Here is a 27,505-nt window from a genome sequence, read left to right on the forward strand (position 1 = left end):
CTACATGCTGAAGTAGTACATTAGTACATAGGAGGCTGGGCAAAAGCAGAGCGCCTGCCCCTTGAGCAGGGAAAACTCGCAGGGGCTGGTCCAGCAGCAAGGCCTGCTGTCCGAGTCAGCTGCTGGCCTGCACAGAGAGACACCAAGGGTGAGCAGGGCTCCTGCTGCCCCCAAGTGGCCAGGGGCCCCAGGCACAGGGTTCAGACCAGCCCCAACCACCCAGAGCTGGTGCCTGGAGGCAAGGACTGTGGGAGCTGCTATTGTGGGGCCAGCTCCAGAGGCTGGTGGGGCTAGAGAGTAAACTCATCCCCAAAGTAAGTGAGGCACTTACTTTGCTCAGCTGGCTGGGTCTCACTCATGCCCATCAGTATCTAAAAAAAACCCAAACAAACCAGATTGACATTAATGGTGGTGGCCACCATGACTCCCAAGGAGCACGATTTCCCTTGGGAGACTCAGGTGGTGCATGCTCATGTTGCACGTTTAGACCATGTCAGTCCTGCAAATGCACTCTAGGTCCCATCGGCCTTTCTGTGTGCTGGACACCAAGCCATCTGTATACCAAATGGCCAGGACAGCCAGGCGGGCTGTAAAGTACAAAGCCAACAACAACCTTGCTGTCAGGGGCCAGGCAGGGCCATCCCCACCAGAAGGCAGTTGCCCTCGGAGCAGGGAAGACAGTGGTGGTGCCTTTCAACATTCATGGATCACTGACCACTATACCTGGTAGCCATCGTGGTCCTTTATCCCCAGCCCTGTCCACTCCTGCCCCAGTCTGAAGCCCAGTGGTGTAAATTGTCTCCCCTTCCTAGGGGACACGAGCTACAGGATGCCACCTACTAAACAGGAGAGAAGCAGGCTCTACCACATGCTTCTCTCGCTTGTGCAGACTCTCCTAGGCATCCAGTCTCTGTCTGCAAAGAGGTAAGAGCATGTGAACACCCACCTGACAGGCCACATGCAGTCTGGGCCTGGAGGTAAACTTGGGAGTCAAGCACATAGCCTCCAGGAGAGTTAGAGCTGAAGACAGGCGCACACAACACTGCTGAACCAGCAGTGACCACCACCTCACTCCACAAACTGAGAACTCTCGAACCAGGCAGAGATGTCAGTGCCCAGTGTGGACCTGGTGGACCCCAGCTGCTGTTCCAGCCCAGTATTTCCTAGGTGGGCACTTGACCACCAGGCACACTGGATCTGTGGGCTGCGACCACAGGCTGTGAGTGTGGCATGGCTCACAGGGCTGCATTCTCTCTGAGGACAGGGACACCACCAAGACAATGCAGTGGTTCTAGTCCAGGCTGCTCGCCCCTCCTGAGACTGGCCACCTTATACCTGGGACCCTTCAGCTGGCAGCAAGGATGTTCCACCGGAGGGCGGGGGCTGTGATGGCCATCTGAGGACAAGCAGCACTTTGCCCTTCCTCAAGGCTTCGCCAGGTGCAGCACCTGCATGCTGGTGCAGACAGACAGACGGATGGAGAGGGAACAGAGTGAGGTGGTGCCATGGGGGACGGAGGGCGTACAGCACCGTACTAGTAGGGGTGACAACAACTGTGTGTCTGCACCCCCTGGCCCCCACCAAACAAGCACTTAGGTAAGAAAGAAGAAACAATTATGTGCCCTGTGTGCTCTCAGGTCTGGGAGCGCTCAGGCCAGGAGCCAGAAACCCAGCAGAGACAGCTCTGACGCCAGCCCTGTGGGCTGCTTTCCTCTTCCCTCCATGGGGCCTGGGCTGAGGTGAGGAAGGGGCAAGTCGGCTGTCCTCTCACAACCCGTCCTTTCCGGCATCAGCTGGCTGTACTGGGAGAGCCCTAGGGGACAGAGGTTCTCAGAGAGATGGCCCTCGAGCTTCTCAGAGGAATCAAGAGGCCTGGGATCCGATCTCTAGTCAGGAAGGGGCTGTGGCATTCTTGTCTTGGTTCCTCCACCTCCAGGAGTGTCCACTCTGCTGGGCTCCAGCCCAAGCCAAGAACCATACCCCACCCACTGCCAGAGAAATCCCTTGTGAGCACTTCCTCTCCCTGCCATAACAGGCAGCTTCTGCTTTCTAGGACTAGGGAAGGTGTCTGGGGACTCTGGGCCAGGGGCCAGAGTCCTTCTAACAAGAAGGCACACTTTATGGGTCCCTCCTTCTGCAGAAGGGCAATGACCTTGAATAGCCCCGGGAATGACCCTTGCCAGGGCAGCTGCCGGGCAGGCTCTGCATGTGGCAGGCAGAGAAGCCCTTGCAGGACAAAGCTGGTAGCACCAGACTCTGCCCCCCCCCCGCCACCGCACCTGTTTCTTCCCTAACTCCCATACTAACCCTGGGAGGCTCTTCCCTTCTATGCACACTGAAAGAAGCCTCAGCTGGTGGCTTCTTGGCATCGCAAGGCCTCCATCTGGCTGGAAGCAGGTTAGGTATGTGGCTAGATAGGCAAGCAGGCACTGCTGAGCAATTGCTTTTCTGCAGGCTTAGAAACAAACTGGCCCAGATGACATGGGTCCCTGGCTACAGCCAGGCCCTAGAGAGTGACTCCCAGGGCTTCGACACACAGGGAGTGGAAACCAGACACTGCCACTCTGTTAAACAACTCATCAACCTACACAGAAAGCCAGTGTGGGACACTAGGGACATGAAGTGACATCTGGAGTGGCAGAAGCAATGTGCCAAGACATGAATATGGCCCCTGGGCCACGGAGACGTGTGTCTAAGCGCCAACCCCCTTCACATGTCAGCTTTGGACCTGAACTTCAGTGTCTGTGGCTGTAAGGGGGTGACCGCCTCTCTCATTAAGGTGTTAAAGGCTAAAAACATGTGTTAACATTCCTATTAAACACTCCTCCAATTGCCAATAGCTGGTGCTGAGAGATGGTGGCCCACACCAGGTAGCCCTAGGCCTTCTGGTGTTGAGCTGGTGAGTGAGCACACTGCATGCCCCCAGTGGTGAGAGGGAGAACTGCTGCGAGGGCAAATTCTCAGTTTTACCTAGCTCCCCCCACCCCCGCACCTCCCCACCCTGCTCTGGTGATTTTCTAGAAATAATCACTTGGGTAGAAAACCATCCAGTGTGAAGGCAAGAGGCCTCTCTCCCAGTCGCAGCTTGGGCTGGTCAGGCAATCTGGGCTGACCTCCAACAGGCCACCTCAGGGCCTCTGCAGACCAGAGCCAGAATCGCAGCCAGGGGCCAGGGAGCCACAGACGGCAGGTACTTACTTTGCTAAGGTACTCCCTCATGACCTGGGTGAAGCAGGGCACAGCCAGGTCCACCAGGCTGGGCCTCCAGGCCAGCTCCAGCATCACATTAGGGGAAGCAGGTCATGGTAGGTGAAGAGCGAGGCTGTGAAGCACTCCCACTTGCCACTGCAGCCACTTCTCCGCCAGCTTGGTGTCCCTCGACTCCGGAGTGTGCTGCATGGCGTCCTGCAACTGAGGCAACCGAGCTCAGCGACCTGCCTTTCTGGGCTGGCAGGGTACAGGGACAGTGCCAGCTCCATGAAGGCCCTCTCCTCATCCGTGGAGGGTTCTCTGTCCCTCAGCTGCCTTCTGGTAGATGAAGTACCACCTCCAGGAGGGCTGAGGAGGGCTGAGCATGGGCTTGGCACCTCTATCTTGCAGAGCTGCTGAGCTAACTGCCCAAGGGAGGCAGCACACACAACAGGGCAGGTGCCCTGGGAGACAAGATCCAGCCTCAGGGCCCCACAGCACACAGGGAGTGCACAGGCATGGAAGGGGATGGTGACAAGTGCCACGGGGCCTGCTGTGAAAGCCAAAGTTGCTGTGCTCGGGCCAACAGTCAGCACTATCTTTCCAAACTCATCATAGAGCAGCTACAGGGGACGCTCTAATACTTAAGAAATAGCAATTTGCCTTTTCTTCCTCACATAAGAAACTCCCTCAGAATTCCCTAATCAGCCCTGGCCAGGTGGCTCAGTTGGTCGGAGCGTCAGAGCATCGTCCCATACACCCAAAGGTTGTGGGTTTGATAGCCAGGTGAGGATTTAAAAAAAAAAGGTCCCTAATCACTACTTTCATATTTGGCAAATTTCTTAGTCTAAAACAATTAAAAACATTATACCCACCCTGTGCTTAGTCATCAGTAAATTAGCCATTTCTGTAACCATCCTCTGTGTTTTAGCTATGATAGCAAGAACTGAATAACCTAGGTTGCCAACGTGTGTTAGCTCCCTCAGCCTCCGCAACCCCCCCCCCCGCCCCCGCACACTTGGCTGATGTAGGGCACAGCTGGCGCGAAATGCACGACGGCTGCCCAGTGGGACTACCACCAACAGGGACAACTATTGGATATCGTTGACCTTACAATGCCTCAAGCTCACCCGGTCACCTCCAACACGAGGCTCTGAGGTCCCCCTGGAGGCTGACAGAGGACCCAAAGCCCCGAATGTCAGCACGTGGCATGCCCTCTCGACTCTCCTCCAGGAAGGATCCTATCCCACCAACTTGCTGCTTTGTTTGCCAAGTCCCGCCTTGTCCCCACACTGCTCCCACAAGGCACCAGGTCTCTCTCTTTGTAAGATTTTAATACTCACCTAAGGAATACATTTATTGATTTTTTAGTGATAGAAGGGGGAGAGATGTGAAAAAGAAACATGTACACGCCCCAACGGGGGACTGAACCTGCAACCTAGGTATGTGCCCTGACCAAGATCAAACCTGCAATCCTTTCGTGTCCAGGATGCCGCTCCAACCAATCACGGCACCGGGCCAGGGCTCTCTCTTTCTTTTTTACCATCAAAGTCAACGGAGACTCAAATGAAAGCTCCAGGACACCTTCAGGTCCCGTCTCCCCAAACATCAGATGCCAATGTGTCACTCTCCCTGAAGTGTCTTCCTGAGCTTCTTAGCTGGCTTGTCTTCCATCTGCACCTAGGAGGCTCCTCTCTCCCTCCTCAGGTCTTGTGGGCTGTCTCATAAACTCCCATAGCCTCAACTGCCAGCACCACAAAGTGGATGTTTCCAGAACCTGGCAGCTTCCTGGAGGCTCAGATGCAGTAAGCCCCACAGGGGACGTCTCAGTCTGCACCCTCCTCCCATAGCCTGGAACCAAGGTCGAGTCTGAGATTCCCCCACACCTCCCCACTCCTTGTTACCACACAGCCCACGCCACTATCAGGGCATCTCTCCACCTCCTCCCAAATCACTGCCAGCTCCTGCCGGGGCCCTGCTCCAGCCCCTGGCCCTGCTGGTTCTGGCCCATGACTTCACCCTACAGACTACTGTTTTTCACTTGTGGGCATGGTGGGCCCACAACCTGTCACCTGTCTGCACACCTATGTGTGGGTCCCCTAGCCCTCACTGGCCCATGTCCTGACACCTTCCCTCACACACTGCCTGTCCCGATGTTCCTCAGCAGTCCCAGTTACTGCCCTCTCTGCTCAGCTGGCTCCCCAGGTAAAATGTGGACACTTCCAGGAGGTCCCCCCAAAGACTGACAGCCCACCATGCTTTCAACCTCAGCTCCAGAATCTGGAAAGCACACTTCTTGCTGTCCCACAACTGTTACAGGAGCAGTAGTCACACCGCCCCCACCCCCCGGGGTGACATGATATAACATCCACTCTGCAAGGAAGGGCTGCTACCAAGGGCGGGACACCTGCCAGGGCACTGCTGACACTTCGTGTGTGTGTGAGTGTGTGAGGAGCTGTGCACTGTGGGCTCGTTAGTGCCACCACCCTTGCCTCCGTCGACTAGATGTAGCACTGTGCCCTCAGGTGTGACAACCAAGAATCCTCTGGGGGTTGAAGTCACCCCTGACTGAGAACCACTGTGCTGGAAAGTATACCAACCACTTTCTTCCTGTGGCTCTGTTCTTCTGGGTTCTCTTCCTGGTGCGTGCCTCCCTGAGTGCCATTGCTGGCTGGGGGAGAGCGGACGTCCCTCTGGCAGTGTTCACAGTGTTGCTTGCTCACTCACTTCCTGCCCCAGTTTGTGAGAAGCCTGTGCACTCGAGACCCTGGTGTGCCACTGGCAGGACAGGGCAGCTGTGACCCCCTTAGCTGGAGGCAGCTTCCCTTCGGCATGTCAGAGACCCACTGCCGCCTTCCAGGGCCAGCGCCTGAACACTGTGACATGCAGTCCCAGAACTTTTGCAGCATTTCCTCCTATCTCCCTCTACAGGGGCCCTGTCAGCATCCCTGGAAGGACCACAAGCACTGTCACTAAGGGTGAGGAGATGCTATGTGACAGTCCTAAACTGGAGATGACAACTCCATGAGAAGCTCAATGTACCCGACCATTAAGGGTCTCTGGCATCAGCCCACGTGCTGTGAGAGGGTGGTGTCTGTCCTGGGAAGGTACTCAGGAGTGCTGAGAACCGCTATGGAAGTAACACCCCCAGGTCGAGCTCACGGCTCTCAGGGGCTCCTGGGACACCGAACCCTTGGAAATCGGCTCAGCCATGCAGCATATTACACAACGGCCTTCTTGTGTAACTGTACTTTACCTCACTGGGGAGATGCCAGGCAGAGGGACGGCAACGCCGTGTGGGCCTAGGATCTCTCCAGCAGCCCACCCTCACCAGCATGTGCCTGGACCTGGACCCGCGGGTAGTGCCAAGCCACTGCCCAGTAGCAGAAACAAGTATTGTGAACGTGATTTTAACTTAGTGGTTATTAATTCCCCAAATTTGATAGGAAGCAAAGTAGGTGCCAAGTGAATGCAGCCACACTGTGTTTAGGGAGGGTAAAATTCACAGATAACTGCTGGGAAAATAATCAACCATTTGAGAGCAAGACTTTCAATCCAAATAACTTTCAAGGGCTATATGTTAACAATAGATATTCATCCTCTGGATTGCTCCCAACCCTCACCCTGTGTTTTAAAAATGCCTCCTCTTCATGTCTCTACCACAAGGGTTTCCAGATGGAGGGCTGTGACCTCCCTCTGACCCCCTACACACAAGCATTGGGAAGCATACAGAGATGGACAAGCAGGGTACTGGGACACATCCTGAAGAAATGGTCTTTTTAGCAGAGCTCAATGCTCTGGTCCATTGGTCCTTGCCCTTGTACAGATACACAGCAACATGCCTGAACTGTATCAGCTGGTGCTTCTCCAGCCGCTGGGCCAGGGCGATGTTGTCAAAGTTGTTGTAGGTATAGCCAGATGTTCTCAAACCTCAGGAGGACACAGCTTTTCTGCGGAGAGGGACATGATGGAGTAGGCACCAGGTATTACTCAGTACTGGTTGCTGCCACCACGGCCCCAGAAAGGTTTCTAGAGGTCCACTATCTGAGGTGCCCCCTGGTGTCCATGCCCCATCCTGTGCAAGAGCAGCTTGCTGAGGACACACTAGCTGGTACAGACAGAGGCTCTCCAGTCCCTGAGCATCCAAGGCCAATATCATGACTCCCTGAGGCACAGGAGGAGGCCGCAGCAGCATTGTGATAGGACACCTTTCCCTACCCCCCCCCCCCCCCAGTAATCCTCCTCTTCCATCGGCAGGTGGTTGAACACCTCATTCACACACTTTCTGTGGCTCTGGACTGACCGCAGGTAAGGCTTCACCAGGGGCAACCGGTCTGCTTGAGTAGGAAGAACGAGCAGTGCACTCAGACAAGTCTTCAGGGAACCACTGGGCTGGGGGCCCCATGACATGCTGACAGGCTGGTCTCCTAGAATCAACCAGCCCTACAGGCACCCATGCACAGAGGGCTGCCTGGATTTCTCAGTAGGTGCCAATTTCAGCCACAGGTGTTTTAGTGGGAAATGTTGCAGAAGCTCTGTCCATCAGCGATACGATCACTGCTCTCTCACATGCCATGGCCTCATCTGTGAGGCATGTCAGGGGACCCACGACACCGTGCTGACTGCCACCTCTCCTCAGGAATCTGCTGATCCTGACTGTCATCAAGGTGGACCAAGTGTGGGTCAGGGGACATATCAGCTACCTGGACAGCTACAATATCCAGATACCACTAAGAAACAAAAAGCACTGGTTCCGGCCAGGTAGCTCAGTTGGTTAGTGCGTCATCCCGATACGCCAAGGTTGCAGGTCCAATTCCCAGTCAGGGCACATACAGGAAGCAACCAATAAATGCATAAGTAAGTGGAACAAACAAATTGATGTTTCTCTCTCTCTCAAATCAAAAGAAGAAAAAGAAAAAAAAGGCACTGCTACCTTAAAAAGCATCCTGGTACCAGGAGTTAAATGTGAAAAAAGGCACCTAGAACTGATCAGGTAGGAGTTTTCCAGCGTGTTTTTCATGTGTGCAGGACACAGGAACGTGTGATCTGCCTGCCTTTCCACCAGCAACTGGCAAGACGCCAGACTTCTCACACCACCGTGCTGATTACTGTTCATGAGCAGGACCTCGGGGCCAAGGGCTCCCTCTAACAGCTCCCAGTGAGGGCAGATGCCAAGACCTGCCTGGACACTCCACCCACTGCCCAGGCCTTCCCGCACCAGCCATATGAGGAACAGTAGGCACATGAGTCCCAGAGGAGGGGAGCACCCCTCTCCCCTGTGGGAGCAGCAGGGCAGACAGGCAGTCAGCTCCCTTCCCTGGCAGACAGCGAATGGGAGACCTGAGGGCAAATTATTCACCCAAGGCCACCACAGAACCAGGACACTCAGAGCAAAAGGTCCGTGGCCTGAAGATAGGGAGCTCACTCCCTTACCAGCTAACGTGTGCACGGAGCTCACAGAGGAGGAGCAGTCTGGAAACTGGCAACACAAAACAGCAGAGGGCTGCATGATGCTTGCACCCAGATATGATGCCTCCCTCCAGTTTTTGGTGGCTGGTGGAACAGCTTGGGATTCTGGTTTAGCCCATCTAGACTACAGGCGGGTGGCAGCTCCTGGGAAGGCGGGCACCCCGGGGCAGACCTGGGTTCATTTCTCTCCCTGCAGATGTTCACTGCCCCTGTGTCAGATGCTTGCAGTGTTGGGGGGAGAGACATGAAGGGAAAAAATCCTGGATGGTGAAAAATATTAAAAAATATACCAGGAAATGGTGGTAGACAGGGTCTGGGAGTCCTAAGCTGACGGGATAGAAGGAAGAGCAACTGGAAAGGTCCAGCTGCAAAGGGCCCAGCATGGGAGCGTGGTGAGGAGAGCGTGGTCGTGGGAGGCTGGAGTGGCAGGAGGGGCAGAAGAGGCAGGCAGGGCCACAGGGGCACACTGAGCCACCCTGCCCTTAGCCTAGCTGTGCCGCCTCAGGCCAGTCATAACCCTTCCTAAGCGTCAGCTCCCTCTGTGCAGACAGAATGACCACCCCTGTGCAGAGGTTCAAACGTGCCCTGGGGTGGCACACTGGTGTTCCTTCCACCGGCCCCTGGGACAGGCCTGGCAGAAGCAGACAGGAGACTGTACTCAGGTGCCTTCTTACCTTGGCAATGGTGTCATTGAACTGCCTGTCTCTCCAGGCATCTGGGGTGACTGATCATGGTGAGGGTGGCATTGTTATACTCCTTGTACCTGTCATAGAGGCACACCAGCTCCTCCCAGAGATGGGCTTGCCCTGTGGCTTTCAGAATCTGGTGGGACAATGTGAACGAGGGTCAGGCTGATGCCACACGTGCATGTGGCAGCCTGAACCCAGAGGAGGGCTGAATTACCTTTGGGTTGTTGACACGGGACCAGAAGAACTCCAGGTGCTCCAGCATCTTCTGTGGCTTTGCCCTGAAGTAGAGGATGGACAGCTCTGTGAACATGCCCATGTGGGCCTGCTCCAGGTCCTGGGCTGCCTCCACTGGGGAGATCAGCTCCCTGAAGTTGCCCCAATCCTGCCAGATCAAAAGCCACACTCAGGGTCTGGGTAAATGCACCGGACCACAGCCTCCCTGTGGGAGAACCCACCCCCAAGGAGGGAAGGGAAAGTGTGCAATGACTGCAGCTCCTTGTGTCCAGCCCCAGCTCCCTCTTGGTCATGCACCATGGTGACACCCTGCCTGGCATGCCTGAACCCTGAGTCTGCCTGGCTGCCTTCACATTAATGACCACAAGCCTGGAGGACCACCCCAGAAGACCATTTTATACCCTCCTCATTCCTGTCCTAACTCTCTGTGGATAGATAACCTTGCTTCTGCTTCACTGAGAAAATGAAAGCCATTAGAAGAAAATGCTGCATTTACTCACCTTCTAGCATGAGCTCTAGGAGCTCTAGGTCCCACTGCCTCCCACTTCTCTAGGCCACTGCACCAGCAACTCCCCACTTTCTCTCTTGGCACCAGTACCCCTCTCTATAGACCATCTTCAGCAAACATCCTGCTAATTCTCCCATCCCAAAATGCCATTTCTTGACCCCATGTCCCATTTTTCTACACCTTTTTGCAGCAGAAACTCCTAAGAGCTGTCTCCATTCCTTTCCCTATTCTTGAGGGCCCACCCAGATAGGCTGTCTTGCCCCAGGACTCACAGTCACCAGTGTCCTCTCCCCTCGGTTCTTCTCCAGACACCTCTGGGCAGCAGGACCCACCCACTGACCACTCCCCCTCCTCAGTGCATCTGCTCACCTGGCCGCTCAGATCATGTCTCTGGAGTTCCTTCCTACTTTACTCCAACTCATGTGGGAGGCCAGGCTCAGTCTGTGGTCTCGTCTTTGTCTACGCTCACCCTAGTGGCTGCAGTCAGTCTCCATGTGCCCTTTATATGCCAAAGGCTCCCATTTTATTTCTCCAGCTGGGTGTCTCCAGTGAGTACCAGACCCCTCTTCCCACTGCCTACTTGACAGCTCTCCGTGAACACCAAACTGGCAACTCAAACTGAGTATATTCAAAACTGGACTCCTGTTCTTTCCTCCACACAGTCCCCACCTTCGGTCTTCACCATGCCCCCTGATGATAACTATTTCCAGTTCAAACGAAAAACAGAGTTGTCTTTGACCTTCCTCTCTCACCCCACACCCATTCTGCTAGCACATTCAAAACAGCCCCCCAAACCTGATCACCCGATGACTTCTCACCCCTGCATTACCACCACCCTAGATGTTCTTTCAGCTTTCACCTGCCCGCCCCTCCGCCTGCCCACCTGTGAAGAGTCTGTTCTCAGCATGTAAGACGGAAAGGGCTCCTCACCCTTCAGGTCCTGCACCCTACCACAAGCACAGCCGGAGTCCCTCATGTTGGCTTCCTGCCGCCCCCCACCCCTTCCCCCTTGAGTACTTGGTCTGTCAACCACTCCACAGCAAAGTGTAACTACAACAGCAACGTGGAGAGCCCCAGGCTTCCACAGTTCTCCTGCGGTTCCGTCTCCTGGACTCTTGAATATCCCTGTCTCTCCAGCACTCAATAATCATACCCTCTGCGGGCACACACTCTGGGGACCTGGGGTATGGGCTGTGGCTCTGCCACAAGACTGGCCCCATGTTTTCCGCAGGTTACCCAAGGGGTGTTTCCACATGCAAACCACTGACTGGGCTCCTGAAAGTACCTTTCTGAAAGAGGGAGGAGAGTACTTTTAGAAATATAAATATCAGCCAGCAATAAAATCCAGGATATCTACCATGGCAATCTGAGTTAATTGAGCTAATCATAGAAGGTGTCTAGCACATGAAGGGGCTTTCCCACCGGGACAAGGCTTCATCTAGGCTTAACACACATATGACATATACTAGGGGGAGGACTGCCCCTTTATGCGCAGCATTTAGGTGTCACTCACCACCTCCATTGCCAGCAGAGATCATCTCTGGCCAGATCCTAGTTAGTTACCTGGTAGAAGGGCATCAGCTCCTTCAGCTCACTGGCGTGAACGACGATGCAAAGACCACACAGTTGTGCCAGGCAGACTCCTGCCCATCCACACCGGCAAAGCACACCTAGGGGAGGGAAGGCCAGATAGGATGAGTACCCCGAGACCAAGCTTGGCACCCAACAGCTGCTACCAGGGATGCAACTGCAAATGCAGAAATATCAACAAATGAGATGTGTTAAGTTGGATTCTGAACAAGGAGATAACTATAGGATGTGTTGCATGAGATTGGGATAAAAAATGGTGATATTTCTGTTACAGGGTGCAGCCAAGAGAGAGGATCCCAAATAGGTATTTGAAATGGGGTCCAGAACTCAAGGTGTCCAGGAGATTTTAAGGTGTCTTCACCCCTTCCCCCACAGGTGTGAGTTGGGGGAAGGGGCACCCAGAGCAAGAACATGCAGGGCAGCTTTGCAGCTAATCCATGGCATGGTCATTTAACATACCTATAGCCTTTGGTTGGTTGCTTAAATATGCTAAATAGCTATGGCCAGGCTCAAGGCCAGGGGGATGGAAAGGGATCTCCCCCCAAGATGGGACTGGGGGGGCCAAGTCCCTGAGTTACAGCGCCTGCGTGGGAGCTGGGAGAAGATTGGCTCCAGGACATGGGGTGACACCTGCCCAGACCCACGATGGCGACCAGAAAAGCTGGAGAAGACAGCAGATTGAGGGCAAGTGTGCCCAAGTGTAGGAGGAGTCAGAAATGGGGCTGCAGAAGAAGATTGGCTCGGGGATTTAAACCCAGACACGGCAGCCATTGGGAGAGAACCACGCGGCCTGGACAGAGTGGGGACTCTCCCTTCCCACAGCCCTGAGAGAGAGAACCACTCGGCCTGGACAGAGTGGGGACTCTTCCGTAGCCTTGGGAGAGAGGACCACGTGCCTTTGCCAGAGTGGGGACCCCCGCAGCTTTAGAAGGGGGAACCACCACCTGGTTTTAGCAGAGATCCCGGAGACTCAGCAGAGGGTGCTGGGAACCCAGGGAGGTCTCCCAGTCGAGATGGAGTACTAACTGGGAATAACCAGAGGACTGCCCGAGCCATGGACTTCTATTTCCTTTCCTGAGATACGGTACTCTGGACTGGGCAAAGGGGGAAGGAAGGAAGGACTGTGTCTGTTTGTGGGTCTTTTAAGGGACTTTAGGATTTTTGATAAAGACATTAGGTCATTATGACATTTTGATTAAGACTTTAAGTCTGTACAGCATTAAATAAACGTTTCCTTTCCTTTTCACGAATCTCTGTCATTGAGAGACGTCTTTCCTCTAGCGGCGGACATGACGGACCTGGGGGCTTCTTTCAATAATAGTATATCGTCCCAGGCCCCCCTTGTTTGTTCTGTAACATTTCTAATCTGCAAGCCATGAGGGTGTTTGACACCATGGAGAAAAGAGGGCTCCTGCATTACTTCTGAGGCCTGAGACGTGGAGGTCTGTTTCAGTGACATGAAAGTGATGCTGGGGTTTGAAAAGGATTGAACAGAGCTCAAGAATAACCATCATCAAGGCACATTCATTTGGGTGCTGTTCATACAGGAGGAGCTGCTTTACTAACCATTTTTTAAACTGCACTTTTGTTTTAGGCACTGCACACTTAATAACAAATGGTAAGAAGTTAAGAAACTCCTTATGCAGAAAGATGTTTCTGTTCAAAAGGACACAGGAGGGGACCCTTGAGCTGCACTTCTTCTGAGTGCTGACCAGGAAGACACCCTCCTCCTCCTCAAGCAGAGCTGGCTTTTCTCAAAGTTTTCCTACCTCCCCATCTTCTATGTACATCATGTGTTTTCATCATACATATGTACACATCATATATACATTCATGGTAGGTAAGGCAGAAAATGCTGATGAACGAAAATAATCACACAACCCAGAGAAAAGGAGTTGTTACCACGAGACCTTTACCCACTGGATTCCCCATGACGTGAGCACTAGCGCCTACCAGATCTCTCTTTCATTCACACACATAATGGAATTACAGGGGACATTCTTTGAAAACACTTCTCACAGAATACTGGAAACATTCCCTCCTGTAACTCTGCCCATTCACTTTTTAAAGAAAGATTTCATTTTTTATTTTTAGAGAGAGGGGAAGAGAGGGAGAGAGAGAAACTGGTTGCCTGTTGTACACACTGGGACTGGGGACTGAACCTGCAACCCAGGCATGTGCCCTGACCAGATATCAAACTGTAGATCTTTTGCTCTGCAGGAAGACCCCGCAGGAAGACCTGAGGACATGCCTATTTATCTTAGAGAAAGGGGAAGGGAGAAAGGGAGAGTGACAGGAAGAGAAACATTGATGTGTGAGAGAAACATCGATTGGTTGATTGTCACATGTGCCTTGACCAGGACAGAACCTGCAACCTAGGTATGTGCCCCAACTGATGTAGGAGACCATTCTGTGTGGCACGGGCCCAGCTCCCACTCGGAGATGCACAGGGCCTACGCCCACGGATAGGTTCTCCTGTGGGGAATCAGGCCTGCAATGTGCCTGAGCCAATTTGAGTCTTGCTCTTGCTAAAAAAACTCCCTCACCCTGAATTGAGGACATTTACCGCAAAGTAACTTTCTGAAATCCTTGCTAAACCTTCCAAGGATGAGTGTAACCAGTTTAACCACTTTTGCCCTTTCATTTGCAAATGCCCATCTGCTGTGATGTGATTAGCAACATTGGCTCCTTTGTTTTCTGTGAAAGGTAACCACTTAAAGTGAACCTGTGCATAGTAAATGAGGACCATCATGTAATGTGCTGAGAAACCCAATAAACCGGCAGGGGCCAATGCTCCCCTTGAGAGAAAAGCCATACTCACTGGACTTGGTAGTCTGTGTGAATGTCTTATTTCATCCATAATGACACGGACACTGCGGGCTGGTATCTGCATCAAACTGAGAATTGAACCCACTACCCTTTGGTTCACATGACAATGCTCCAACCAGCTGAGCCACACTGGCCAGGGGTGCCTATTAATTTTGAACAGCAGGGTAGAATTGCAATATATATATACTATTCAACCAAGATCTTGATAATGGCTTGATTTTAATCTTTTATTAAACAATGCTTTGGAGATTCATTCAAGCTAAATCTTTTACATATCTCTGTACAAACTTTTTCCCACTCACAGATGACTCTGATATTTTCAGAGAGCTGCTTCAAGACAACCTTTCCTACCGATTTACTACAAAAAGCCAATAATGTCGATTGGCACTAATTATGCTCATAAGGTGACATGTTTTTAAGATAGCTTCTGGGGGCTGATTGGTCCAACATGGGGTTCCTTGGACCCTGGCTACAACCACAAATGCTAGCTTACAAAGGTCTTCATGCCAACCCAGAGGACTTGCAATCCTGTTGGGACAAGGCAGGCATCTAGACTCTTCCGTGTGGCACAAGGGTGTGGGGCACAGGAAGAAAGACGAGGAGGGGAGGTTTGGTAGCTGCACTCTCCTGGAGACTTCCCACACTTACCTCTTTTCACGCACGTGTGTAGTTGGCCTTGTGGCTGATATCCACAGCTGCCTGATGCTCCCTAAGGTGGACCGGGGGAAGCCAGGTGGGTAGTTAGAGCACTGGCGTGCAGCAGCTTGGTGGCCTTGAACATTCCCTCCTTATAACAGCAGTCTCCTACCTAAGGACAATGGTGAGCTCTGCTGAGACCTTCTCAAACAGGAAGATTCCCCAGGGCTGGTTTGAAGTGCCTGGGTGGCAGGGGTATTTTGCTTTCCAAGGAGGTGAGTGTCCTTCTGATCACACAGTAGCCTGGGCCACCATAGAGCTCCTGGAGGACAAGACATGCCCCCAGCTGCTGGACCTGCTCTCCACAGCTTGCTCCTGCACGTGCTGTCTGTCAACTCCCACATCTGCACCCCACGAGGCCCATCTCTTCCTTCCCACTAACAACTGCCCACAGTGAATCTTGTGCAAGCGGTCACCCACCAGCCCTGCTGGCTGCCTTCAACACATCTTCCTCATTCACTGATAGCTTTAGCTTTAACTTCCTGTGCTGTGGGGGCCTAGTGTTGTTCCTCATGGCAACAGCTGGTCACTGTCAGAGAGCTGCCACTTCCGGGAACCCTGGCACAAGAACCCACTCTCTTCTTACCGCCTCCCCTCCTTTCGGCTCACTGCCTCAAGCACCCTGACTCCGGCCCCACTCCCCCACCTGGCCTACGCTCCTCTCAGCCGGCTATCTCTGGGCAAGCTGAGGGGCTTCACCCTCACTCTCTCAGTCATACCTGTTCCTACTCACTTGGTGAAACCCAGGTTCTGCTTAGGAAAGTCCTCTGCTGACTCACCCCTGGGACTGCTGAGCTAAACATAGACAGAAACCCCAGAGTGCCGACTGGTCTTTGTGGAACTTCATAATCTGAACCCAGAGGAGAGCCCAACACTGGCAATCCTACTCCCTCAGTCCAGGTACTCCGTCCTTGTCATCCACCTCCTATCTTTTCTTCTCAAATCTCTAGCAGCTCAGATTGTGTACTGGCTTCCCACCTCCAAGCAAACAGACACAACCAGCAGAGCCCTTCCACAGGCACCAGGACCGTGCCTGCTTCTGCACCAGGTCACCAAGGCCAACTCTGCTGTCCCATGTGACCTCAGCCCTGTTCATCTGCTCCAGTCCACTGCTACAGCCAGTCTCTTCAGTGATTTCACCCTGTACTAAGTCACTCCTATAAGCTTCAGGAGCCACTCCTCTTTTCCCCAGCTCCAAACCAAACCAAACCAAGCCAAACCAAACCAAACCATCTTAACTCTGATCTCAGTTCAGCATCAGGCACCTTTCTACCGTTTCTACCCTTTCCTTTAGAGCAACACTTCTCAGCGGAGGTGCTGTGGATCTCAGAGCTGTCCTCAGTCTCTGGAGCCCCCTGCAATTGGGCTTTTGCAGACTCTTCAGCAGTTATCACAGACAGGTCTCCAGCCTGTGATATGCAGTGTTTGGCTAAATATCGCTCTCCCTGAGAGCCACCTACTGGGCACCCTGGATATTGCCCCTTGCTTTTCCCCCTCTCCTGGGCCACTTTCCAACTCCACTGCTTCCTGTCGCTGAGCTGTGGTGTGCTCGTCTCAGGTTTCAGCACTCCCCTTCACTCCCACAAATGTACTGAAGGCGACATTCACGGATCTAGTCTCCAATTCTCCTTGGAAAACCAACCTCTGTATCCAGCTGGAGAGACCCCTTGTGGATACTGACTAGAGGTCAAACTTGTCACAGTGTGAGTCCTAACTGCCCTCCACAGCAGGGTTCACACCCTGCCCCCATCAGTGAGCACAAGCCCATCTGTCCAGAAGGACCGTCCCATACACGAAAGCATGGAGTTGCCTTGCTCCCTTCTTTCCATATGCACTCTGCCAGCAGCCCTGGTAGCTCCACGTCCAGACTCATCAGAAGCTCTGCCACTCCACTCCCGCCTAGGTTACTGAAGTCTCCTACCTGCTTTCACTGCTTCTGTCTCTGTCCTTCTGTCTGTTTTCAGCACAGCAGCCAGAGAGGTTCTGTGAACACCTAGATTGGATCACATCCCTGCTCTGCCCAGAATTCTCCAGACACCCAGAGTGGAAGCCAGTGTCCTGACTACAGCTCAAGAGTCCCTGCACACAGTGCCAATGGCCTCTCCCCACAGTTCCCTTTGGCTTGAACTCCAAGCCCTCTGGCATTTGATTGCTCTGCTTCAGCCCCCAGGGCTGCCTCTGCACTGCTTCTGCAACCTACCCAAACACTCCCTCCTCCCCGCACTGGGGAGATGCAGCCCCAAGCCCTGCCCTCTGGGATACCTTCCCCACCGCCCTGAGAGCAGTGCGGCTCACCTTTACACCCACTGCCTGCCCTGACTTGCCCGTGCCTCCCTGCTGCACTTTTTCCTTCACTCTTACCATGTAACACACCGTAGGCTTCTTGAGTGCGCAAAAATTTGAGCACTATTTTCACTGTTGCATTCACAGCCCCCATCCTGGCACAAGGTAGGTGCTTGATAAAAGTTTGTTGAATGGATGAATAAAGCAAGTATTGTATCAAAGGAAACACAGGGAATTTACAAGAAAGGGGAAATGAGTTACATGACATCATGGAGATGCAGTCAGCAGAAACCAGACTGTGAGAATCAGTCTGGCTGAATTGTACTGACCCCACCTTGGAGGACTAAGGAAGGTGGTGAGCACCCAGGCCTCTCTTGGCGTGCTCCCCGCCTGGGCGGAGAACAAGACACACTGTCTGAGCTCCCCAGTCCACTGGTCTCAGGTGGGATTTAACTTCGCACGACCCAGGGTAGCTCCTCTGACTACAGGGTTCAACAGACTCCCCCCCTCAGGAGATTCCTGCTCTGACTTCAGAGGGAGATTTTGGGCAAGGTTTTGTTTTCTAACGCTTTTACTCATTTTCTGATTATAATTTTAAAAGTGTGTTCACCGATTAAAAGAAGAACTTGGCTAACGTGGGCAAGTAAAAGGAAAATAATGTGATAGTGCCCAATTTCATATCTTAGCAGTTTCCACTGTCCCGTCTTCGGCTTTTTTCGAGGCTTATATGTTTGTTACATTGTAGCGCAGGTTTTCACTCTGCTGAAACTTAGTTGAAAGGTTTTTCTATCACAGAGAAATTTTCTTCTTCCATTCAGAATGTTCACCATCTTTTTGTTTTGTTGGTTTCCTTTGCTGCACAAAAACTTTTTAGTTTGATGTAGCCCCATTGTTTATTTTTTCTTTTGTTTCCTTTGCCAGAGGACATAGATCAGAAAATACATTGCTCAGAGTAATACCAGAGATTTCCCTATGCTTTCTATTAGGAGCTTTATGGTTTCGAGTCTTACATTTAAGTCTTTAATCCATTTTAAGTTTATTCTTGTATATGGTATAAGAAGGTCATCTAGTTTCATTTTTTGCATATATCTGTCCAATTTCCACACCACCACTTATTGAATAGACTGTAGCCCATTGTATGTTCTTCCCTCCTTTGTTAAATGTTAATTGCTCATACAGATGTGGGTTTATTTTTGGGCTCTCTATTCTGTTCCACTGATCTGTATACATGTTTTAATGCCAGCACCATGCTGTTTTGGTTACTATAGCCTTGTGGTATAGTTTGATAACAGGTAGGGTGACATCTCCAACTTCGTTTTTCTTTCTCAAGATTGCTGTGGCTATCCAGGGTCTTTTGTGGTTCCATATAAATTTTTGGGTTATTTGTTCTAGTTCTATAAATTATAGCATTAGTATTTCAATAGTAATTGAGTTGAATCTATAGATTGCTTTGGTAGTAAGGACATTTTAATGTTAATTTTTCCCTATCCGTAAGCACAGTATACGCTTCCATTTACTTATATCTTCTTCAATTTCTTTCTTCAGTTTCTTTATAATTTTCCAAGTACAGGTCTTTTATCTCCTTGGTTAAATTTATTCTTAGGTATTTTATTTTTTGATGCAATGTAAAAAGGATTGTTTTCTTAGCTTCCCTTTCTGATAGTTCATTATTGATATAAAAAATACAACTGATTTCTGAATATTTATTATGTATCCTGCTACTTGACTGAATTCATTCTTCAGTTCTAGTAGTTTTTTGGTGGATTGTTTAGGGTTCTCTATGTACAGTATCATATCATCTACAAATAATGAGTTTTACTTCTTCCTTTCTAATTTGGATGACTTTTACTTCTTCTTTTTGCCTGATTGCTGTGGGGAGGGCTGCCAGTACTATGTTGAATAAGAGTGGTGAAAGCAGACATCCCTGTCTTGTTTCGTTCCTGTTCTTAAGGGAAACACTTTTGGCTTTTCCCATTGAGTGTGATGTTAGCTATGGGTTTGTCATATATGGCCTTTATTATGTTGAAGTGTTGTCTCTTTATTCCCACTTTCCTGAGAGTTTTTATCATAAAGGGGCACTGGTTTTATCAAATGCTTTTTCAGCATCTATTGATATGATCACAACGATTTTATAAAAATCCTCACCCAAGGATAGGTTTATTGACTTGAGAGAATGGAAGGGAGTAGGGAGGGAGGGAGAAGGAGAGGGAAAGGAAAAAGGAGGGAGGGAGGGAGGAACACTGATGTGAGAGAAACATCAACCAGTTGCCTCCTGTATGTGCCTGACCAGAGATCAGACCTGCAGCCTAGGCATGTGCCCTGACCAGGGGTTGAGCCTACAACCTTTCGCTGTAGGGGACGGCACTCCAACCAACTGAGACAGACGCACAGGCACAGAGAACAAACTGATAGTTGCCTGATGGGAGGGAGGTTGGGGCTGCTGGGTGAAAATGGTAAAGGGGTTAAGAAGTACAACCTGGCAGTTACAAAACAGTCACCAGGATGAAGAGTACAGACTGCATAGGGAACATGGTAAATAATATGCTAATTGTGTATGATGTTAGGTGAGGACTAGACTTTGGAGGGATCACTTTGTAAAGTATATGATTGTCTAGCCACTATGCCGTAACACTTGCAATGAATACAAAACAAGGCTGAATGTAACCTATAATTGAAAAATAAAAAAATAAAAAGAAATAAAACGTATGAATTGTTTTTAAAAAACTGACCCTGGGGAAAACATAAAAAGAAATTACTCATTTGAGAGTCCCATGGTTGCTCTCTTCAAGGGGCCTCGGGACAGCAGACTGACTGAGAGGGTTTCAGCTGTGTTTGCACAGGACCCTTGCTGACAGGCCGATGGCCTGTACAAATGGGAGAACACTCTAGGGGCACTGAACTTCCCCAGGCTTCCGTGCCTCTGTGCCTTCGAGGATGCTGGTCCTTTTCCCTCCTGCATATGTCTCCTTCCCAGGCTCATTCACAGCCTTATCCCAGTGCCCAGCGCAGGGATGCTAAATAATTCACCAGTAAAGAAGTTACTTATTTTAGGCAGTCATGTTTAGTGTATCTGCAAAACTATTTAAAAATGTTTTATATTTTAAACTTATCAGTAAGCTTTTCCTAGCTCAAAGAGGGAGCTTTGTAAGTAGTGTCTATGGGAAGAAGGATGTCACCGAGGTCTTTTATAGAATTTACCTAAAATTCTAAGACTAGGTTAGCTCAGGGGAGTTTAAAAACTGCACTTTTTTAGTGCCTAATAGAACCTCTCTCAAATTACATCACTGCAGGTGCTCTGTATTTTAAAACCAAAACACGAGACCCTATATTTATCCCTGTTAAATGTCAGCTAGTTGGATTCCAGCCTGTGAAGATCTGGTTGGATTCTAATTCTGTCACTGAACTTTGCTATCCCGGCTCTGTGGCTCCTTGTTTAGGCAGCCAAGGGTGACGGTGATCTCTCCCTGGCATGGAGATCACCAGCAGGCCTCAAGCAAGAAAAGCTGCAGAAGAAAATGTAGAAGAAGAGAATGAAAGCAGCAGATTAGGTGAAACGGCAAGGGCAGGAAGAGTAGGGAAAAGCAAAGAGATACTTACAGGATGGGGGACAGGTGATAACAACTGCCATCCCAGGAGGATATTAACACACAATACTGTCACACAGATGCTGTGATCTGTCTGAGGTCCTAAAAGAAAGCTCTTCAAACTATAATAAGTTACAAAAGCAAAGAGCAGGAGAATATTTACAGTAGGACTGTTTTTTCTTTTTATCATTTTTAAAACAATATAGTGGTGTCTACTGGAGAGAGAAACCCAGGAAGGCTTTAATTTTAATTTATACTTTCTGTTCAGGGCCACTCTTGCATGTATATATAATACTTGAAAGCTTGTTCCAGGTCGACTTTCGCCCCAGCTACAGAACGCTCAAGAGCCGGTGGAGAGGAACACTGACAAAGATCCTTCTGGGACCCAATTAACTAAAAAACAAAAACAAAACATGGTGTGCAGTGATAACTTGTTTTTCCAAGGCAGCCCTATGCAAATTTCTTTAACATTTGGTCACTCACCAAGCGACTGCTGTGGGCACTCTCGCAAGGGCTCACCCTCCCGACACCCTCGGTGAGCAGGCAGTTACTTTCCTCACTTTGTAAATAAGGTCAGAAGGTAAACAACTGACCCAGTATCTACTTCCAGCACAAAGATATAAGTCTGCCAACGGGAGAAATTTCACAGCTTGCACAAGACCTTAAAAAAAAGTTTGACACAGGTGTACAACAATTTCAGGACACTGAGCCTACTGTTGTTTGTCTCAGTGTATCAAACCATTTCAGCCCTGGTTGGTGTGGCTTGGTTGGTTGGGGCCTCATCCAGTAAACTGAAAGTCTGCGGGTTCTATTCCCAGTTAGGACACATACCTAGGTTGTGGGTTCAGTCCCCAGTTGGGGTGCATGCAGGAGGCAGCTGACGGATGTTTCTCTCCCTCCCTCCCTCCCTCCCTACCTCTTCCTCCAAAATCAATAAGCATGACCTTGGGTGAGGATCAAGAAAAATAAACCATTTCACAAAATGAGATAGCTACACAAACCAAACATATATCAGGCTGTGGGTACAGTGTCCCCTTTTCAGGGTGACTTCCCAAAGGCCTCTATAGCAGACATAGGTGCTCATGAACTGTTTGTAGTTCAAGCTCAATGTACTCCTTAAGAATTCTGCTTTGCTTACTCACATGTACAAGACTTCAAACCCCAACCTCTTTCTTTAAGTATGAATAATGAACAACATATAGAAGATTGGTTCAATCCAGTTGTGTGTGTGACTCACCTGACAAGAAACAGCCAAGCTCCACCCTCACCTCTCAGAGATTCTGATTTAACATTTGAGGTGGGCGCCTGCCTAGGTGTTTTTAAAGTCCGGCCTGGGCTGAGAGGCACTGATTAAAACCGGTGACCACCCTGCTCCTATAATTTACACAGATTGCTTTGGAAGACTTCATCTATTTAGAACATCACCTAAGAGATACACTATATAATCTAATCCTTGAGGGGAAGCGCTTGTAAATTCTCAGTGTACCGAGCTGTGCTACATTTCAAAACTCTTACAAAGTAGCAGCTGCCTTTTGATACAGTTGGGAGAAATTACCTAGGGCTCATCACTGAATTTCTAGGCCACTGAATGGTTCCGCAAGTCCTCTTCTGAATCAAGGTGTCATTAGTTCTTGGCCGTTTAGCATTTTTCCATTCTCAGAAATCACAGAAAACAACAACATTCCAACTCAAATATCAATTTTTTTTTAAAAGTTCGAAAAGTGTGTATAACATAAGAAAAATATTTCTGCGGAACCAGTCCTCCTCTCAAGCCAGTGTGACAGGAATAAATAAAGCGAAATAAATCACTATGATCTCAAGCCAAAGTGGAAGGAATACTGTGTCACTAGGCACTGCATGTAAAAGTGCGGCTTCTGCTCTAGGTGCATCCTTGAAAAGTTGATTGTAGAGTAAAAGTTTCTGCACACTGATGTCTATTTTTCCAATGACCATTATACAGTTACTTTTTCCCCCTGACTGGTGTGGCTCAGTGGGCTGGGCATCATCCCACTGACCAAAAAGTCTCAGGTTCCATTCCCAGTTGAGGAATGTGTCTGGGTTGGACAAAGCCCCCTGTTGGGGGCGTTTGAGAGGCAACTGGTTGATGGTTTTTCTCTTTCTCCCTCCCTTTCCCTCTCTCTAAAAATAATCTTAAAAATGAAATTACTGTTTATCCTCTGGGAAAAATACAGCCCAAGAATATCACATGAAACAAATAAAAATTGAAAACAGAAAAAATTTATATTCTTATAATAATACGATTCACAAATGTAAAGTGTCTGGAATTATTTTTCCATGCATGGCATGGAAACTAAGATCTAGAGAAAGAATTAAGTTGAAATGAAGAGTACTGATGTCTCATCAGTCTATGCTTTCCCCTTCCAGATACTATACAACTGAAGAACCGGTTTCTACTTCTTTTCTCAAGGAATTTTTGGTTTGGGGGAGTGATCAGGTGTACAGACGGAAGGCAGAAACAAAGCAAAGTCAGTAATGGTCACAAGTGAGCTGTCTGGAGAGCCTGGAAGAGCCTACAAATCTTATCACCAGACAAGCTACACTGTAATTAATCAGTCATTGATGAAATTGGTTTCAGAGGTCTGAGGGTCTATTACCTACCAGGCAGTGGGACTACAACTGTAAACAAGAGGAGAGACCTCTCTGAGGTTGCAGTCCAGTAGGGGCAATGAGTAGCTATAATACCATGGGATGAGGGCCATCATAATGAAGTCCCAAAGGACATAGGGGCACAGAGGAAGGGCTCTGACAAGTCAGGGACAGCTTCCAGAGAGAGTGTCATTTAAGAAGACACTAGAAGGCTAAGTAGGACTTGGTTAGAGGTGAAGGGAAGAATGGACTCTGGAAAGAGGCAATTGCATATTGAAAAGCCCACGAGCAAGGGTGTTGGGCTGCAGAGAAGTCCTGGAGGACAAGAAGGGAAGCAGTGAGTGCTGAGCAAGTGCTGAATTATGCAGGGTTTTACAGAGTACTTGGGAGTCTGGCATTGTCTTTCTTTCTTTTTTAAAAGATTTTATATATTTTAGAGGGATGAGAAGGAAAGGAGAAAGAAAGGGAGAAAAACATTGATGTGCAAGACATACATTGATGGGTTGCCTCTTGCACGCCCTCAACTGGGACCTGGCCCTCAATCCAGGCATATGCCCTGACCAGGAATCGAACCTATGATGTTTTGATTCACAGGCCAGTGCTCAATCCACTGAGCCACACCAGCCAGGGTAGATTCTGGCAGTTTCATCCTGGAGGCAACAGGGAACCATTCACTGACAGACTAAGTAGCTGTATATGCTTTGAGAAGATCTCTTTGCCTGTGTGCTGGAGAATGGACTGGAGGAGGGGAAGCCTAGAGGCAGATGGTCAGAGACAAAGTACAGCCATCTAGGTGACACTATGGCATGGTCTAGGGAAGTGGTGGTCATGATGAGCATGGGAGAATAATGCCAAAAATAAATAGGAGGAAGAACCAACAGGCTATGGAGAAGTCATCATGTTTGACTGCATGTGATGTCACCCAGCCTCTTGACTGGAAATCAGAGAAGATACACATTTGGGGCAAATGATGAACCCTATTTCTGAACATGATGTGTCTGAGGAACTTACGTATCATCCAATGGCCTTGTCCAACAGACAGCTGTCATAATGGCAATAACAACTACCAAGAACACAGTTCTTTATTACACACCAGTCACTATTCAACACTTTACATTTATCACATCTGTGAGCTCAAAACTTCACAATAACTCTGTGAGGTAAGAACTATCTCTACCTTTTACCTTTGTTTTATAGATGTAGAGATGGGGCACACAAAAATCACACAGGTTGCCCAAAATCACATGGCCAATAAGTGCATCTGTCTAGGTTCAAACCCTTCTCCTTGGCCCAGTCTGTGCTTTCAACCAGAGCCTGCTACTGCCCCCCTACATGCAGCTGTGAGGCTCAGCAAACTATGCAGCCTGTCTGGTAACACTGAGCATGTGAGCATGCACACAAACCACCCAGTACAGCATCCTGAGGGGAAAGATTAAGGGGCTCAAGACAGACCCCAGGCTCATGCATACAAGGCACCTGCAAAGGAAACCAGGGTATGGGCACAGAGGTAGGAGAAAGCCTGGGAGACTGTGGTACCACCAAAAGCAGCAGGGAGAGGTCCTGAGGAGGCAATAAAGCACAGTGTCAAATGCAGCTGGAAAGCCATGGAAGATGTCTGTGATGCTGGGGTTTGAGTTTATTTTTTAGAGCAGGGGGTCAAACTACAGGCTGTTTTTGTATGGCACAACTACAAAAAGGGCTTTACCCTAAAAAGTTTTTAGAAGGTCAAACAAAAAGGGGAGACTATGTGACAAGAGACAGTATGTGTCCTCAAAGCTGAACATACAAGTATATACTAGCTGGTTGTTAAAAAAAAGATGACCCGTGACCTTGGCAAGTACAGACACAGGGGAAGAGTGGAGACAAAAACCAGACTGAGTGTTACTGAGGAACGTAAGAGAAGTGATGGAGGGAGAAGGCAAGTCTTTCAGGATGTCTGGCTGTGAAGTATGAGCTTCCAGGGGACAAGGGAGAGAGAAGAGTTTGCTGTAAATTTGGAAGAGATATAAGCATGGTTAAATACAAACAGGAGGAAGCCACCAAAAGGAAATGGGTACAAATACAAGAGAAGATCTGCTGAGCAAGGCCCTGTTACAGGGGGAAGGACGTAGGATCCACAACACAGACAAGAAAAAGAACCCCACCTTGGAGGAAACAAGAAGGCAGCACAGGTCAACCGCAGATGGGTTTGTGAGGCTGCATGCATGAAGGTGAGGCACATGTCAGCTTATGCCTTCTGTTTCTCCAGGCACCTATCTCCTGGCAGCAAGTGTCGAATCTACAGAACGGGAGGACTGAACAGTCACTGCCTGACTCCCAGGGCCTTTCACATTTGGGTATTGAGTTAAAAGTGCGCTGTGTTGTGAAAACATGACCTTTCAATCCATCACGTTCCTTGCTATGCAGCTGTGTAGTCAAGACTGAACCTGAATCCTGTTCTGAATCCTGTTCTTAGTAAAGACAAGTCACTCATTTAACATCTTTGTGCCTCCGTTTCTTCAATAGAAAACAGGGAAAATAATACACATTTCACGAACTGCAATCATTTAACATTAAGCATTTTAGGCTACTATTATTCACCTAGTCCCAACTCATCTGTAAAATGAGAATCCTTAACACCCTTCACAGGTGTGACACGTGCGTGTGATGTGAGTGAAGCACTTTGCACAGTGCCTGTACTGAACTCTCATTCAAATACAGGCAGCCAATCTTTATTTTCCCAAGGTACAACTATATAAGGAGGGTTACGGACAGAACAAAATGGGACCTCATTAAAAAGCTAAACTTTAGGGATGTCATCGCATTGAAAGGATCTTACGAAAACAAACCATCCAACTTGAAGATCCTCCCACATAAAGCCACTCTAATGTAAGGGTCATGAGACACAAAGGTGAAATTTGACACTGGATGCAGATTTTAGAGTTATAAAGCTTGGGACGGAAATTATGTGCACTGCTAGTCAGATTAGTCCAGTGATTTTCAACTTGTGTGCCGCAAGAGTTTTTAGAGGGTATTATGCCAAGTGATGTGGTATCGAACTAGTCAGGAGCACAATCTCTTTTCCCTTAGATTGTCAAATAAAAAATGACAGCAGCCAACACAACAGTAGTTGTCTGGTGTGAACGAATCAACATTGTACCTATTTTTTTTGTCAGATCAGCAAAAATATGTATTTTTGGTGGGCCAGAGAATTTTACTAGTCTGTGCCACGAGATGAAAAAGGGAGAAAATCGCTGTTCCAGTTAAAGCTTTTCAAAGGCCCTAACACGGGACATTTCGGCAGTTCTCGGCTCCCATCATCACGCGGGCTCTGGGCATACCATCCATTCTAAGGCCCTGAGATCCCGCTACTCAGACTGGACCCCGCCCGCCCGGACCCTCTGTCGCTGCGGGAGGCTGTTTCCACGATGGGCGCACCTGGCGGTCCACTGGTACACCGAACTGCCTGCCCCAGCCAAACTGTGCTCCGTGCACCTCGCCGCCTCCCCCGACGCCTGGTGGAGGGTGGACGGCACGTCAGCAGCGCCCCCAAGTCCCGGGGAGGTCGGGGGCCTGGCTGACAGGACGGAGCGCGCGCCAAGCCCTCAGGAGCCCGGGTCCTCACCTGGAAGTGCTGCCGAAAGCGAATGGGGAGGGTGCGCACCTCGCGGGCCGAGGGCTGGAGCGGTGGCAGCAGGTCCATTCGCAGGGCTGGACTGGCGCACGCGAGGCAGCACGGACCCTCAGGCGGCTGCAGCGCAGGCGCACTGACTCTGGCCTGCCGCAAGCATTCCCTCAGCGTTCGAATCGTGTTGTCCCCCCCACCTTCGCCCTCCGCCTGAGGGGCC

The 27,505-nt window shown here is 49.9% G+C and overlaps 1 protein-coding gene across 1 annotated transcript; it reads right to left on the reverse strand.

Moving 5' to 3' along the window:
- Positions 1-27,360, reverse strand: CLTCL1 (clathrin heavy chain like 1). The gene is given in 10 exon segments (XM_036013659.1): positions 1-127; positions 3,439-3,614; positions 9,333-9,375; positions 9,377-9,480; positions 9,562-9,729; positions 11,653-11,726; positions 11,729-11,759; positions 15,157-15,250; positions 27,096-27,172; positions 27,283-27,360. Coding segments are annotated over 10 exon segments (972 nt in total).
- Between the last annotated feature and the right edge of the window lie 145 nt (positions 27,361-27,505).

The sequence above is a fragment of the Phyllostomus discolor genome, chromosome 13 (assembly GCF_004126475.2).
Source record: "Phyllostomus discolor isolate MPI-MPIP mPhyDis1 chromosome 13, mPhyDis1.pri.v3, whole genome shotgun sequence".
NCBI classification, from domain to species: Eukaryota; Metazoa; Chordata; class Mammalia; order Chiroptera; family Phyllostomidae; genus Phyllostomus; species Phyllostomus discolor.